At 39.5% G+C, this 17229-nt stretch overlaps 1 protein-coding gene and 2 long non-coding RNA genes across 3 annotated transcripts in view; all 3 read left to right on the forward strand.

Moving 5' to 3' along the window:
- Positions 1-4111: 4111 nt before the first annotated feature.
- Positions 4112-17229, forward strand: part of LOC125000987 (NLR family CARD domain-containing protein 3-like) — a 59198-nt gene continuing 46080 nt past the window's right edge. Inside the window, exons 1-3 of the mRNA XM_047576835.1 lie at positions 4112-4222; positions 13604-15389; positions 16025-16142. Coding sequence (XP_047432791.1) covers positions 4186-4222; positions 13604-15389; positions 16025-16142 — 1941 coding nt within the window. The 5' untranslated portion in view covers positions 4112-4185. The remainder of the gene's footprint in view (positions 4223-13603; positions 15390-16024; positions 16143-17229) is intronic.
- On the forward strand, positions 7455-9334 carry LOC125001051. Its single transcript, XR_007111457.1, has 3 exons — positions 7455-7489; positions 7836-8009; positions 8894-9334. It is a non-coding gene; the product is annotated as an uncharacterized LOC125001051 (long non-coding RNA).
- Positions 11913-13058, forward strand: LOC125001066. The gene is made up of 3 exons (XR_007111475.1): positions 11913-12055; positions 12190-12291; positions 13002-13058. It is a non-coding gene; the product is annotated as an uncharacterized LOC125001066 (long non-coding RNA).

Below are 17229 nucleotides of genomic sequence, written 5' to 3' on the forward strand. Positions count from 1 at the left end.
AAAATATCTATTGCACAGGCAATGTTTTCTTTATTATTATTATCAATCATTTAAAACAATAAATAAATAAATAAATTAAAAAAAAAAAAATAAGCGGCCCATCTTTTAAAACACATATTTTTTAAGTATTTTTTATTCATCCTTATTTATGCGCTGTATAAATAAAATTGAACTGAAAGAAACTAGTCATTCAGGAATAACTCTGTGATTATCAGGTCTCACACAGCACTGAAGTCCAAAACCCCTCCAACTGAAACATCTGGACCCAAGTTCAACACTACCTGCAGGAACCCAGATGTGAAACAGCTTCATGAATCTTGTGAAGAGTCCAGACTGTAGACTGGAGACTCTGAAGGTGAGTGGAAGGGTGGTAGTCAGTTTCAATTCTTAACACGACATAATACTCACTCCTAACAAAAGAAGACACAAATAATCTCAAAAACCTGCACATCAACAGCCTTTCTGAAACGAACAAGTAAAGGGATTTGGTACATATTTTATATATTTCTTCTATATAGGGGGGGGGGGGTGAAAGCAGTGAATTTTTTGGCCTGTGGTACCATGAACTTAAAAGTTGTTCATGAAAATGTACTAATTATATAATATATACTTCAAATATTTAACACAGCTGGATACAAGTTATTTTTGTTTTTACGGAGAATCAAATTCTGAAAGTGACCAACCACATACAGGGAGTGAGAATAAATATAGTGCATTCATAATATAAAATCTTTATGATAAGTCCATTGGTTACAAACACCAAAAAAAATATGGAAAAAAAAGAACTCAGCCATGTCATTGACAACACTGAAGAAAAATCGATGATAGAGTATTATTGGATTGTGGCAGTTGTAAGTTACCGACAGTGAACCACCAAAGGTCAAGCTGATCGTGATAGATTATACTTGGATTACATCAATTCCAAATATAATTTTTATAAATATATATTTATATATTATGTATTATTTATTTACTTTGACAATAGCACAACACTATCGTTAGTTGGACACACTGATGCACAAGATCATACACATGAAAGAAATAAGAGAAAGTTATTTCAATCCGACATTAACAGTAGCTAAATAAATCAATAACAAATATAACCGTCATTTTATTTTGAAAAAAATTTTTCCCCTGTCCTGTCACAGGTAAAACCCCGCCTCCTTCCTAAACAGGAAGTAGCTCACCTGTGTAGTGTTCAGGTTGGAGTGGAGTCTTCTTCATCTCTCTGGACTGGTTAAATAAACTGTAAGTTTGATTTGTTTAAAAGCTATAACATTGTCTTCAGTAACTGATGTTCACTATCTTATTTCATTATATAAGTTTGTGTCACTCTGTATTTGAAGATCAGTATCAGATAAAAGAAGTTACATATCACTTTCACCACCGTTGTGTCGCAGAAATTTTTATTCTTTCTGTGTAAACCAATACCGTTCTAAAGGTCAAGTCAGTAGATTATAATGTTTAATTCATTGAGACCAATCTAATTACATACAGAAATACTTTTAGAAATAGTTCACGTTAAATTGAGACGGTGGTAAAAGGAGGCATGCTTTAAATCTAACAGATCTATCATTCAGGTGTCTATGAGCGAGCACGCTGTGTCTCGGGAGCTGCGCTATAAATTCAGTGAACGGACGTCACTACTCCGCTCAGTTTAATCTTAGATTAGATGATTTTATTCGTCTTAATAACAACGTGTGTCCTCCGATAAGATATTTCTTTCGAAAAATCTTCTTTATATCGTCAGGATATTATTTGACACTATCTGAAGGAATATTCAAAATGAAACGTGATGTTTTGAATTTTATTTCTAACAATATGACACAGAAAGAATTTTACACAATATTTTTTACTATGACCAAAAATTCTATTAAATATAAAAAAACTAACTAAACATTACAGATGAACGTAGTTTAATTCATTAGTCATTGTTTCAGAGAAAGCGTTCAGGGGAAAAGGGAAATTAATGTTGTGTTTTCTTGCTGTTCAGTGTTTTCATCACTAAATCCCTCAGTGACCTGGTTTGACTGGAGTCCGTCACTGAAAATTTAGAAGGAAAGGCAGATCGTAATGTGTTTTTCGCTGCACATGATGCAGATTGTCTTTTTCCCTACAACACATAAACGATTAGACGAGTGTTTTTCCAAGAAGGCTCAATGAATATTATCTGATTATGTGTTTAAAAATGTTTCTGGGTTCAGATCATGTATAAAACACTTATTATCACGCTGTGTTCATCTTATAATTCATTATATAATTTCTCTGTCATCTTTTTGTTTTTCTTTTAAAATGAAAAAACCATTATAGTGTAACTCCGTCCATCCGTCACCTAATGCGGCCCCTTTAGTCAGGTCATAACTGATATATTTTTTGTAAATGTCGTCCATCTGTCAGGTTGTGACCAGAATATTCTGTTAAAAATATGAAAATGCTAAAGAAAACACAACAATCTAGATGATGAAAAAATGAACTTCTGTCTCTGAAATTATAATTCAAAGTGTTTCAGACGTTTATGTCATTTTTGTGAGGAGAGAGAATTGTTGGATTTGCTTTCAGGACTGTTAAATAAAACTGCAAGTTTAGTTTAAACTTTACTTTGTGTCAGGATAACTTTATACACTTATATATTCTGCTCATTAATGTATGTAGATTAAGGTTACAGTCTGTGTTTAACTGCGTTTTCACTTCTGTTCTGCAACTTCATGACTCAAGTTTACTGGGACTGATAGTAGACAAAACAACAACTGATAGTAGAAGACAGAAAGTGGAACTCATAAGAACATCATCAGAAGAGTCAGTAAAAAAAGAACCAGTCACTGAGGAGCAGCTGATGTTTTTTATACAGCAGAATATAAGATGTCAAGGGTTTGATGTTCAGAGTCATGATTTGTGTTTCCTCTGCAGGTGAAGGAGAAAGTGTGTGTGAGCTGATGTGAATCCAGCAGAATGGATCATTGTGAGGACAGAGAGGAGGAGTTCCTCTCTCTAAAACCACTCTGAGTGTAGAACCAGCATTTTAAAACAACAACATTTATCTGAGAAAATGTAAGATAATGTTACAAGAAGTACAGAAGTCAGCTGAGCGCCCCCTGTGTTTCAGTCAGAGTTTCAGCTGGTCTCATGGTCCCAGTTGGCCACAGTGATCTGCTCTTTCCAAGTTTTTATATCGCTTCATAACTGTGAGGTAATGTTTTTTCATGTTTGTCTCCTAGGAGTCATCAGAGAGAAGAATCTGACGACTTTAAACCTGAACCCAGCTGTGTGTCTATGAAGAGTGATCACTCAAAGGATTTGGATGTAACCTTTAAAAGACAAGAGCCCTCAACTGTAACAAAGTAAAATAATAATAATAATAACAACAACAACAACAACAACAATAATAATAATAATAATAATAATAATAATAGTAACTGTTTCTGGACTGAAATACTATGTTCATCTTGAAGCTTCAGACTTTGTTGGGCTTGTTGATAGTTGATAATTAGTGAATTTCTCTCAATTCACCAGGAAGTGGAAGAAACCTGAACCCAGCTGTGTGTCTATGAAGAGTGATCAATCAAAGGATGTGGACTATACCTAAAACACTCAAGAACCCTTAACTGTTAAGAAGTAAGTTATGAATTAACTTAAAATTAATGAGCACAACTGCTCTACAGTTCAGGAAACTGTGTTTTTGCCTGTGGTGAATTGATACTGTAGCAGTTGTTTGGAAATAGATGGAAAAGAATCTGATGATTGAGACATGTAGACTTTCTGTGATCCTCAGTCATCAGGTTTAGGATTGATCAGTTCTTTTATCTCTTTGTTAATGTCACAGTACAGATTGTTCTGATCACAACATTTACAATACACCATATTATCATTAACTCTCTGTGGTTTATGTTTGTAGGGAAAACACACATTGATTACAGATGGTGGAGACATTAATGTGAACTAATTGTTGATGATTCATTCACAGAGTGGAGCAGCAGAGTTTGAATGTTCTCAGTGACGTCCAGTTCATCATGCAAATCAACACAGTTGTGCACCATATTTAAGGTCTGTACATTTACATTTCGTCTTTCCATGCTGCTCTCTGTAACCAGTGGACTGATCCAGTCCTGTCCAACATGGATCTGATGTTTGTCTCCATGATTTCAGTCTGGTTGTCATTCAGATAGTTCTCCGAACTTCCTGAGAAGAATGAAGCAGGAGGAGCTGGCTGATCATCTGGAGAGAAGTAAGAGGATTTCTATGAACATTGAACCTGATGAATGAACTAAATATTTACTAATGTATTGACATATGGAACAAGACACAATATAATCACACATTCTTTCAGGGAGATAAATGTTGGAAATGTATTCACTGATCTTATTTGTTGTTTGTTAATCCAGGACATGAAGCTGCAGTTTGTCAACATGAACTTAAATCTAGTCTGAAGGAGAATTCCAGTGTGTGTTTGAGGGGATCGCTAAAGCAGGAAACTCAACTCTCTGAATGATGTCTACACAGAAGCTACTACCATCTCGAGGGGAGAGACAGCAGAGGTCAATGAAGAACATGAGGTCAGACAGATTTGAAACAGCATCCTATAAACTAGTACAGGACCCATAAACAACCTCAGACCCAGGAGACATCTTTAAAGCCTCGCCTGGAAGACATGGACCAATCAGAAAGAGTGAGACAGAGGGAGTGGCTGGCATTGGGAAAACAGTCTTAACACAGAAGTTCACTCTGGACTGGGCTGAAACAAAACCATCCAGACAATCACTTCACTTATTTTTGTTCCGTTGACTTTCAGAGAGCTGAATGTGTTGAAAGAGAGAAATTCAGCTTGGTGGAACTTGTTCACACTTTATCACTGAAACCAAAGAAGCAGGAATCTGCCAGCTTTGAAGAGTTCCAGGTTGTGTTCATCTAAGACGTTCCCTGGATGAGTGCGACTTCCTCCTGGACATTATCCACAACACTGAGATCCTGACTGATATTACCAGAGACCACCTCAGTGGATGTCTGCTGACAAACCTCATCAGGGGGAAACTGCTTCCCTCTGCTCACCTCTGGATAACCACAGATCGACCAGAGCAGCCAATCAGATCCCTCCAGAGTGTGATGACATGGTGACAGAGGTCAGAAGGGTTCAATGACCCCCAGAAGGAGGAGTACTTCAGGAAGAGGATCAGAGATGAGGACAGGCCAGCAGCATCATCTCTCTCACAACAAGACAATCACGAAAGCCACCACATCAAGGTCACATTCCCAGTCTTCTTGCTGGATCTCTGCTACAGTTCTGGAGGATGTTGTTGAAAACCAGTAGATAGAGGAGAGGCTGCCCAATTACCCTGACTGAGATGTACAGTCCACTTCCTGTGTTTCAGACCCAAGTGAAGAAGTCAAGTATGATGGAGGAATCTGAGACAGAATCCACTCTGGAGTCCAGACACACAGGGAGATGATTGAGTCTCTGGGAAAACAGGCTTTTCATCAGCTGCTGAAGGAAACCTGATCTTTTATGAATCAGACCTGAACAGAGTGTGGCATCGATATACAGAGCAGCCTCAGTGTAACTCAGGAGTGTTTGACACAGATACTTTATGGAGGAGAGAGGACTGTACCAGGACAAGGTGTTCTGCCCATCCCGTCCATCTGAGTGTTCATGAGTTTTTCTGGCTGCAGTCTACATTATCCACTGTTACACCAACAGGAAGACAGAGGTGCTGCAGGACTTTCTGGGACAAAAACTACAAATGACTCAACTCTGGATGTCTTCCATAACAGAGTCAATGGAGAAATCCCTGCCGAGTAAAAAATGGTCACCTGGACCTGATGGTTCGCTTCCTTCATGCGTCTGTCTGCAGTCCAACCAAGACAGTTAAGAGGTCTGCTGGGTCAGACAGAGATCAGTCCATAAATCATGCCTAGAGACATCAACAACCTGAAGGAGAAGAACATGTTCAACATATCTGCCTGACAAGAAAACATCAACATCTCCACTGTCGATGGAGATGAAACGACCTTTCCGTATCATCAGGAGATCCAGAGTTCCTGAAGTCAAGAGAACAGATCAGAGAAGAAAACACTCTGATATCAGCTGCTCAGCACTGGCCCTACATGCTGCAGATGTCAGAGGAAGGATCAGGATGAGTGGACCTGAAGAAGTTCAACCACAATCAAAGGAGGGACGATGAGACTGATCCAGCTGTGAGGAACTGCAGAAAGGCTCAGTGAGTCATGTCAGATAAGAAGCCGAATCACTGATGTGAAAAATAAAATGTCAAACAGGATGTGTTCAACTGTTTATTATAAAATGCATGAAGTAAATAATAAAGTGTCTTCATTCATATTAACATGTTTTATATTTATGTGTCATGACAGATTTTCTCACTGTGGACTCTCAGAGAGTCACTGTGAAGTTGTGGCCTCAGCTCTGAAGTCCAACCCCTCCCATCTGACAGAGTTGGACCTGAGTTACAACAACAACCTGAAGGATTCAGGAGTGAAGCAGCTGTGTGATGGACTGAAGAGTACAAACTGTAGACTGGAGACTCTGAGGTCAGTTCACTGGATGTTTTTATCACATTAAACAGTTCTCTTTTCAGGATTGACGGATAGAAAATGTACCAGCAACAGTTGGTTTAAATGAAGGAGCATCATGTTGTTAATATCAGCAGGTGTCTCCTCAGTCATCGGTGGTCGGTCTGATCTCAAATCAGGACCAGTCTAGTGTTCACATGCACATTTAAAGAGTTATTAGAGTCAGGAATCATTCTTTCTGTTCATACTGTCTGTGGAGAAACTCATCAAGTCATTTCTTCCAGTGTAGTTGTGTTAGGAAGAGACCACTTTACAGTCAGTGTGGACAGTAGGAATTCTAAGAACTCTGTAATGTTCATCTGACATGTAACTGTTGTTCGTAGACAGACTTGAAAATATGAACTTGTCCTTTAACATTTTAACGACACCAACCTACTGAGATACCAAATACAGGAAGAAGAAGGTCATGGAACCAATGAACTAATGAACAGTTTGTTTTCAACGTTTGTGATTTGATATTGATCCTGTAATGAGAGACTTGACTGAGTTCAGCAGCATGTTATTGACGTGTGATGACATGAATAGTTGTCTTAATGTTGTGTTGATGTTTGGATGATGTGTGTAGAAGGCTGACATGATGATGATCCACAATAACACAAGGACAAAGTCACTCTACTCATTTTAGAGAACAGCTCATTGATTAGGACGTAGTAATGTTGATCTGAACATTAAAACCTGAACACATCTGATTGATTATCAGTGATTTAATTAACATCCTTTATTCTTTATTCAGATTGAGTTACTGCAGTTTGTTAGACATCAGCTGTGATTCTCTGGTCTCAGCTCTGAAGTCCAACCCCTCCCATCTGAAACATCTGGACCTGAGTTACAACTACAGCCTGCAGGATTCAGGAGTGAAACATCTGTGTGGTTTTCTGGAGAGTCCAGACTGTAGACTGGAGACTCTGAGGTCAGTTCACTGGATGTCAGTTACTATTGTGGATCTGATTTGTTTAATTACAAACTGAACTTAATTTTTGTTCATACAAAATGTCCATCCATGAAAATTTAAATTCCTCCTGGTCATATTTTATCTTGTCCTAAATTTAGTCTGTCATCTCAAAGATGAGTGTTAGTTGAGAGTGTAGAAGGCTGACATGATGATGATCCACAATAACACAAGGACAAAGTCACTCTACTCATTTTAGAGAACAGCTCATTGATTAGGATGTAGTAATGTTGATCTGAACATTAAAACCTGAACACATCTGATTGATTATCAATGATTTTATTAACATCTTTTATTCTTTATTCAGATTGAAGTGCTGCAGGTTGTCAAAGATCAGCTGTGATTATCTGGTCTCAGCTCTGACGTCCAACCCCTCCCATCTGAAACATCTGGACCTGAGTGGAAATTACCTGCAGAATTCAGATATGAAGCAGCTTCTTGATCTTGAGAAGAGTCCAGACTGTAGACTGGAGACTCTGAGGTGAATGGAGGGTTGGAGACGGTTCATTCTTCTTTCAGTAGTTTTGTACTAGACACAGAATCTAAAGTGTTTCCTGGAAACCTGCTGCTGTTTTCTTCAGAGATGCTGTCAGAGGAGAATGGAGACAGACTGGACAGAAAGACAGAGACAACAGTCAGACAATCAGATCATCCTGAAGCTTGTTGTGTTGATGTTTTCAGGAAATAAATGTGGATTCCAGCTGACAGCCTTACTAGATGAATAGAGACAGTGGTCCTCATTCATCAGATCTGATCTCAGACTCTTTGTTCTCTCACCTCAAAACTAAACAACTGATCAGTTTCATCTTTGTCACAGCTCTGAGATCAGTCTGACTGAAGCCTGTAAATCACAGAACCATCATTACATTAGTAACCATGTGGTCTTTCTACAGAGCAGAACCTATGCTGAGGTCCAGTCATCACATCTGTATCTCTGTCATTAGTTTCATCAGATATCTTCAATGTTTCTTAGTCAGCTGATGCTTCAGAAACACATGAGATGTTCATCAACACACTCAGACTCTTTATTGAAATGGAACAGCTGGAAATCCATCACTAAAGTGTTTTATGCAGTAATGAAGCGTTGATGACTCTCAGCAGTTTATTTCCTCTGTGGACTTGAGAGAAATGTGCAGAGGAAACAGACTTGATGCTAAAAGTCTGTGCAGGTCTGTGAGCTTCCAGCTCCAACACGTTAACATGAAGCTGAAAGGAAGCTGGCTGAGCTCCACAGCTGCTCTGAACAGGACTGAAGTCCCTGCTGCTCTTTATACTGGATGTGCTGCATCACTGACTGACACCTGATGAAAAGAGTCTCTGGAAACACTTAATCATCTCCTCTCTTCTTTCTTCTTCTCTCTGTAGCTGGAAGTAAAGGTAAACAGGATGATATGTGAGCTGAGAGAGGATGAGCTGAGTCCTGATGATCCAGAGGTTGAATCAGCAGCAGCTTGTGTGTAGAGAGACTCTGACTGGACCATGTTACTGGGAGGTGGAGTCAAGAGGAGAGCTTCATCCACATGTTTCTCATTTAACATAATCGACAGAGCTGCAATCAATCTATTCTAACAGAACCAACAAATAAAGTCCAGTTACTCTGGAATTTTTTAGATACATTAAAAACAATATAGTCTATGTAGATGTAAAGTTCCCAGCATCAACAATCCTTTCTGTTGTTTCTTGTTGCTGAATGTGTATATATTTGTCCCATCTGTATTGTATTTTGTGTCATGTGGTTGTCATTTTACATTGTATCTTTGTTGTCATTTGGTTGTAAAGTAAAATCTCTCCTGGTTGTATTTTTTACACCTTGTCTCCTGTCTGTCATTATTACTAAGTTTCATTTCCTCTATAATCATCAGAGAGTAGTAAACACTTTTACACAGTTTAATATTATCTGTATTCACATATAGAGTCATTATTAGACTGATGGACATTAGAGCTACAATACTGCAGTAGATGAGTGAACGTCAGTGTTGTGACAGGTGAGACATAGTGATCCTCATCTTAGGCCTCTTCAAGGTCCTTTATTCACATCCTCTCAGGTGAAGCTGGTTAAGATGATTAATCACAAGCCACAGAAATAAAACACTCCAGTCCTGCAGAGGGGCTGAACAACTCATTATTTTTAGATATAACACTGCAAACTATGTTTTCCTACAACATGGAAACTGTCACATGAGTGTTTCTAGAAGTCATCAGTTGATCTTATGTGTATTTATGAGGAGGAACAAACTGAATCCTTCACAGCAGACAGCTTTGTTGGACTGAGGATTTATTCAGATCATTTAGTAAAAACACCACATGTAGTAAAATACTCCAGTCCTGCACTGACCATCAGTATTATCAAGAAAATGAACTAAAAGAATCAAAACTAAACGTGCAGGAGCAAATTATTTTATGAGTGTATGTCATAAAACTAGGCTGTTCCCTAGTTCCAGTTTACTATCACTTTCACCAGCGCTGTGTCGCAGATCTTTTTCTCCATGTAAACCTCCGTCTGAAGGTAAAGTCTTTACTGTTCCTGCAGAAATTAGTTTGATTGTTCACATTTAATTAATCAGAGATTAAAGATCACAGAGCTTCTAATAAAAGAGCACGTCCTAGAGGTCCTTCAGTTAATACTGTACATCTGAGGGCATTAACAGCTCTGAACTCAAAGCAGAAAAGGAGAGAGAAGTGGCGTCTTGTGGAGGAAAACCTGACCAGTGAACAAACAGGAGCAACCTCCGAGACAGAAAAAGACAGGTAAGTAATTAACATCCATCTGATCCTGGACCAACAGAACCACTGAGCAAATGTGAACACTGCTCAGTCTGAAGTAAACATGTGTAGTACTTGGTTGGAGCATAAACTGTAGAATATCTTTGCTGTATCTCATCTCATGCTTCAGAGCTAAGAATGACTGGAGTCTTGATAAATGAACATAATCAGATGCAGACAGAACCTCATAGTTTGATGTTTTTGATTGTAGAAGAGTCTTTTATGCCTCTTAGAGGGTTTGAAAATAATAACTGAATTGTTGTATATATTTATAATGACTTGAATAAAATGTCGTTCTCTAGTCTAAAGAATGTGGTGAACTCCTAGTGTTTGAATGTCTACACACAAACTGAAGTCAGTAATCAACGTCTCCTAGGAAGACACTGTTGAAGGACTCAGTGATGACTCGCTGTCTCGTCCTGGCTCCACCTTTCTTCTCCTCTTCAGAGACTTCAGCGGCTCACACATTTATACAGCTGTAGTTCACATATGAGCGACAGGCGGAAGGATCAATAGTACCAACCCTGAACATGTTTCAGTCTGGTAGATTGTGTTTGTCTCCCTCTGGTGGTAAAGTTATGAACTGCATGACACCAGTTCAGTAAACACACTGTATATAAAAGACATGAGGTATTTTTAAATCATCAATACTACAGCCCTCCAGTAACTTACAACTGTCCACATCCAATAATACTGATGTTCACAGTGATGTTACATGTTTACTGGAGTATTTTAGCTCTAATATTTACAGTCTGATAATGATGGTCTATATGTGAACAGATGTTACACTGAAAGAAACACTTATGTCAGCAGAGACTCATGACGTTGCTGTTCTCATAAACTCCTCCCTGAGAAATTTCACTTCAACAAATGTGGTGCAGCAGAAAGTTTTAATCTAAACATTTCCTCTGTTCAAACCTCCGTCTGAAGGTAAGATCTGCACTTTCTATTGTTTTATTCTTTATTAATATCAGATGTCAGCAGCTTAGTTTCAGCAGAAATCTGTTTGATAGTTCACATTAACTGAGTCAGAGCTGAAAGTCTAAGATCAGGACGAAGCAGGAAACTAAAAGTCGAAACCAACTTCCTTTTATTCAACAGTTTTTACACTAGTCAGTTTCTGATGTGTCTATTTAATCATCCACCTCCTTCAGAACTGAAGAAGCTACTTGGATGAATTGTTTTTAAGAAAGTCCTCTTGTCCTTGTTTCAGTGTTTTTGGATAAATCATGACCTGGATACCTGAGAACTTTCACAGACGTATCTAGAACGTTGTTTTCTCTGGTTTTAAAAGTCCATGTGTTGGTGAAACTTTGTTAGCACAGATTTTAACTTCATGTGGTTAAAGACCATAACTAGAATAAAAAGTCTGTCATGATAGGCTTCCTTTTTTTTTTTTTTCTTTTTTTTTCATGATAGGCTTCCTGACTTCATCTACTTGACTGATAATAGAAGAACAGAAACTGATGACAGCGTCTCTGTGGTCTGACTTCACATGACACTGATATGAAACAGAAAATAAGAACCAGTCACGGGAGGAGCAGCTGATGTTTTTACAGCATTAATAACGTCCATGATGATTCCAGTTGAGGTTCAGGTGAATGATTTGTGTTTCCTCTGCAGGTGAAGGTAGAAAGTATGTGTGAGCTGATGTGAATCCAGCAGAATGGATCAGTGTGAGGACAGAGAGGAGGGAGTCCCTCCCTCTAAAACCACTGTGAGAGAGTCAAATGAGATGTTCATGAAGAAGTGTGAGGCTCAGAGGTGAGATGAAGAACTCTGGGTGTGTTGAAAACAACCTTAATGTATTTCCACATTTCACACAGCTTAAAACTCCACAATCTCACACACAGCTTCTGTGGCTGTGGACTAAAAGTGTCTTTCTCTCTCTTTGTCAGTGTCCATCAGACACCAGAATGTAAACACAAACCTGATCCCAGCTGTGTGTCTATGAAGAGTGACCAGTCCATGGAACGTCCGCTAAGATTTGAGTCTTGTAGGTAAGTTGTGACTTAGTTGAAATTGTTAAGTTTAGTTTTTTAATTGTGTCTTGTTGTGAGGTTTGGGAACATGTTCAGCATCTTCATTAGTGCAAATCCTCCTGGACCCCATTCAGATTGTATGGCAGTGGTTTGCAACCATACTGAAATGGATGCAAAGGGGTTCACACTGATTGGGACAGACACATGAATACTGGGTACTGTCCGGAGTCACTGAGAGTCTCCATCAAATGAAAAGAACAACAGGAGCATTAAAGAAGAAATGTGTTATGATGAACGAGGAAACCAGGAGCTGACTGTGGAGATGAATCATTACATGTGTCTGTATCAGTATAGACTTGATATCAGTGTGTTCCAGTGCAGAGTCTATCCTGTGTTTATCTCAGGAGAAAGTGAGAAGAACAAGACACCATAACCTGAACCTGACTGACTCTGTTATAAGATCAACATTAACATTATTCATTCAAGAGACAAATGGAACCAGAAGTTATGTCAGAAATCAGATGTAAATACAGTTAGTGACAAAACATCAAGAAGCAAGAGCTGAAAGCTGTTGTTTCTCAGTGGGATCAGAAAGAATAATCAACATTAATGACTACAAGGAGTCATCTGATTCACTGTTCACATCCAGATATCACTTCATGGACATTTAGATGTTGGTCTCTGTGGACTGATATGATGTGAACTAATTGTTGATGATTTATTCACAGAGTGAAGCAGCAGAGTTTAAATGTTCTCAGTGATCAGTCTGTTCATCAGCATCAAACACAGCTGGACTCCATATTTAAGGTCTGTACATGGACAACAACTACTTTCCATCATCTCCATGCTGCTCTTTGTAGACCAATGGACTGTCAGTCTGTCCAACATGGATCTGATGTTTGTCTCCATGATTTCAGTCTGGTTGTCATTCAGATAGTTTTCTGTTCCAGCTGCTGGAGGACAACATTGTCACTTTTGTGAAGAAGGAGCTGAAGAAGATTCAGAGGGATCTGAGTCCAGATTACCCAGAATGCTTAGAGAGCCAGAGGGAGGATGAGGAGGTGTTGGAGGGTGAGGATGAAGAGCAGAGGAGGAGCAGCAGAGACGCATTTGTGAAGATCACACTGAACTTCCTGAGGAGAATGAAGCAGGAGGAGCTGGCTGATCGTCTGGAGAGAAGTAAGAGGATTCCTATGAACATTGAACCTGATGAATGAATTAAACATTTACTGATGTCTCAAGAGAAGGTACAAGATACAAACAATCACTCATTCTTTCAGGGAATGATGGAAATCTATTTACTGATCTTATTTATTGTTTCTTCCTTCAGAACATTTTTCTCCAGTTTGCCAACGTGAACTTAAATCTAGTCTGAAGGAGAAGTTCCAGTGTGTGTTTGAGGGGATTGCTAAAGCAGGAAACTCAACTCTTCTGAATGAGATCTATACAGAGCTCTACATCACAGAGGGAGATACTACAGAGGTCAATGATGAACATGAGGTCAGACAGATTGAAACAGCATCCAGGAAACTAGACAGACCAGAAACAACCATCAGACCAGGAGACATCTTTAAAGCCTCACCTGGAAGACATGGACCAATCAGAAGAGTGATGACAAAGGGAGTGGCTGGCATTGGGAAAACAGTCTTAACACAGAAGTTCACTCTGGACTGGGCTGAAGACAAAGCCAACCAGGACATCCACTTCATGTTTCCATTGACTTTCAGAGAGCTGAATGTGTTGAAAGAGAGAAAGTTCAGCTTGGTGGAACTTGTTCATCACTTCTTCACTGAAACCAAAGAAGCAGGAATCTGCAGCTTTGAAGAGTTCCAGGTTGTGTTTATCTTTGACGGTCTGGATGAGTGTCGACTTCCTCTGGACTTCCACAACACTGAGATCCTGACTGATGTTACAGAATCCACCTCAGTGGATGTGCTGCTGACAAACCTCATCAGGGGGACACTGCTTCCCTCTGCTCACCTCTGGATAACCACACGACCTGCAGCAGCCAATCAGATCCCTCCCGAGTGTGTTGACATGGTGACAGAGGTCAGAGGGTTCAATGACCCCCAGAAGGAGGAGTACTTCAGGAAGAGGTTCAGAGATGAGGAGCAGGCCAGCAGCATCATCTCCCACATCAAGATATCACGAAGCCTCCACATCATGTGTCACATCCCAGTCTTCTGCTGGATCTCTGCTACAGTTCTGGAGGATGTGTTGAAAACCAGAGAGAAAGGAGAGCTGCCCAAGACCCTGACTGAGATGTACATCCACTTCCTGGTGGTTCAGACCAAAGTGAAGAAGGTCAAGTATGATGGTGGATCTGAGACAGATCCACTCTGGAGTCCAGAGACCAGGGAGATGATTGAGTCTCTGGGAAAACTGGCTTTTGATCAGCTGCTGAAAGGAAACCTGATCTTCTATGAATCAGACCTGACAGAGTGTGGCATCGATATCAGAGCAGCCTCAGTGTACTCAGGAGTGTTGACACAGATCTTTATAGAGGAGAGAGGACTGTACCAGGACAAGGTGTTCTGCTTCGTCCATCTGAGTGTTCAGGAGTTTCTGGCTGCAGTCTACATGATCCACTGTTACACCAACAGGAAGACAGAGGTGCTGGAGGACTTCCTGGGACAAAACTACAATGACTCAACTCTGGATGTCTTCCTGAACAGAGTCATGGAGAAATCCCTGCAGAGTAAAAATGGTCACCTGGACCTGATGGTTCGCTTCCTTCATGGCGTCTGTCTGCAGTCCAACCAGAGACTGTTAAGAGGTCTACTGGGTCAGACAGAGATCAGTCCAGAAATCATCCAGACAGCCATCAACAACCTGAAGAAGATGAACATGTCCAACATTTCTCTTGACAGAAACATCAACGTCTTCCACTGTCTGATGGAGATGAACGACCTCTCAGTTCATCAGGAGATCCAAGAGTTCCTGAAGTCAGAGAACAGATCAGAGAAGAAACTCTCTGAGATCCACTGCTCAGCTCTGGCCTACATGCTGCAGATGTCAGAGGAGGTTCTGGATGAGTTGAACCTGAAGAAGTTCAACACATCATGGGAGGGACAATGGAGACTGATTCCAGCTGTGAGGAACTGCAGAAAGGCTCAGTGAGTCCAAATGTGATTAACATCATGAATTAGTTTACATTAGTTTAGTTCTTCAAATATTTACACTGTAAAATTAAATTATGTTCACTCTATCAAACAGTGTTTAACTTGTTTATTGCAGTTATTATTTCAGCTGTATTTTGTACAGATGTTTTCTAGCTGTTTGAAACACTGCAAGAATGTAGATGTTGTGTTGTTGATTTTCCTCTATTTGCATTATGTTAGAGGTGTCCATTGACTAATATGTGTAATTAGACATAAATTGTCCATTTTAATCTGTTCTAAATGTGCCTTAAAGGGATGTTTTCCACATTTTGATCATTTTAATCATGATGACTTTGTGGAGTCAGACATTAGATCAGATCACACTGACAGACTGTGTGGAAGAAGCCTAAATGTAACTCCATTTATCTCCATTCATTTGCAGATTAAAACACAACAAAGTTTAAAAGTCTGCAGGTTTAAGAGAAACTGATGAGAATTATTGTGTCATGTCAGATAAGAAGCTGAATCACTGATGTGAAAAACAAAATGTCAAACAGGATGAGTCCAACTGTTTATTATCAAATGCATGAAGTAAATAATAAAGTGTCTTCATTCATATCACCATATTTTATATTTATGTGTCATGACAGATTTTCTGACTGTGAACTCTCAGAGAGTCACTGTGAAGTTGTGGCCTCAGCTCTGAAGTCCAACCCCTCCCATCTGACAGAGTTGGACCTGAGTTACAACAACCTGCAGGATTCAGGAGTGAAGCATCTGTGTGATGGACTGAAGAGTCCAAACTGTAGACTGGAGACTCTGAGGTCAGTTCACTGAATGTTTTTATCACATTAAACAGTTCTCTTGTCAGGATTGACAGATAGAAAAATGGACCAGCAACAGTTGGTTTAAATGAAGGAGCATCATGTTGTTAATATCAGCACGTGTCCCCTCAGTCATCGGTGGTCGGTCTGATCTAAAATTCAGGACCAGTCTAGTGTTCACATGTACATTTAAAGAGTTATTGGAGTCAGGAATCATTCTTTCTGTTCATACTGTCTGTGGAGAAACTCATCAAGTCATTTCTTCCTGTGTAGTTGTGCTAGGAAGAGACCACTTCACAGTCAGTGTGGACAGTAGGAATTCTAAGAACTCTGTAATGTTCATCTGACATGTGACTGTCGTTTGAAGACAGACTTGAAAATATGAACTTGTCCTTTAACATTTTAACGACACCAACCTACTGAGATACCAAATACAGGAAGAAGAAGGTCATGGAACCAATGAACTAATGAACAGTTTGTTTTCAACATGTGTGATTTGATATTGATCCTGTAATGAGAGACTTGACTGAGGTCAGCAGCATGTTACTGATGTGTGTTGACATGAATAGTTGTCTGAATGTTGTGTTGATGTTTGGATGATGTGTGTAGAAGGCTGACATGATGATGATCCACAATAACACAAGGACAAAGTCACTCTACTCATTTTAGAAAAACAGCTCATTGATTAGGACGTAGTAATGTTGATCTGAAACATTAAAACCTGAACACATCTGATTGATTATCAATGATTTTATTGACATCTTTTATTCTTTATCCAGATTGAACGGCTGCAGATTGTCAGAGATCAGCTGTGATTCTCTGGTCTCAGCTCTGAAGTCCAACCCCTCCCATCTGAAACATCTGGACCTGAGTGAAAACAACTTGCAGGATCCAGGAGTGAAGCAGCTTCTTGATCTTGTGAAGAGTCCAGACTGTAGACTGGAGACTCTGGGGTCAGTTCACTGGATGTCTGTTACTATTGTGGATCTGAACTTAATTTTTGTTCACACACAATTTCCACCCATAAAGAT

Source organism: Mugil cephalus, chromosome 23 (genome assembly GCF_022458985.1).
Source record: "Mugil cephalus isolate CIBA_MC_2020 chromosome 23, CIBA_Mcephalus_1.1, whole genome shotgun sequence".
Taxonomy (NCBI): domain Eukaryota; kingdom Metazoa; phylum Chordata; class Actinopteri; order Mugiliformes; family Mugilidae; genus Mugil; species Mugil cephalus.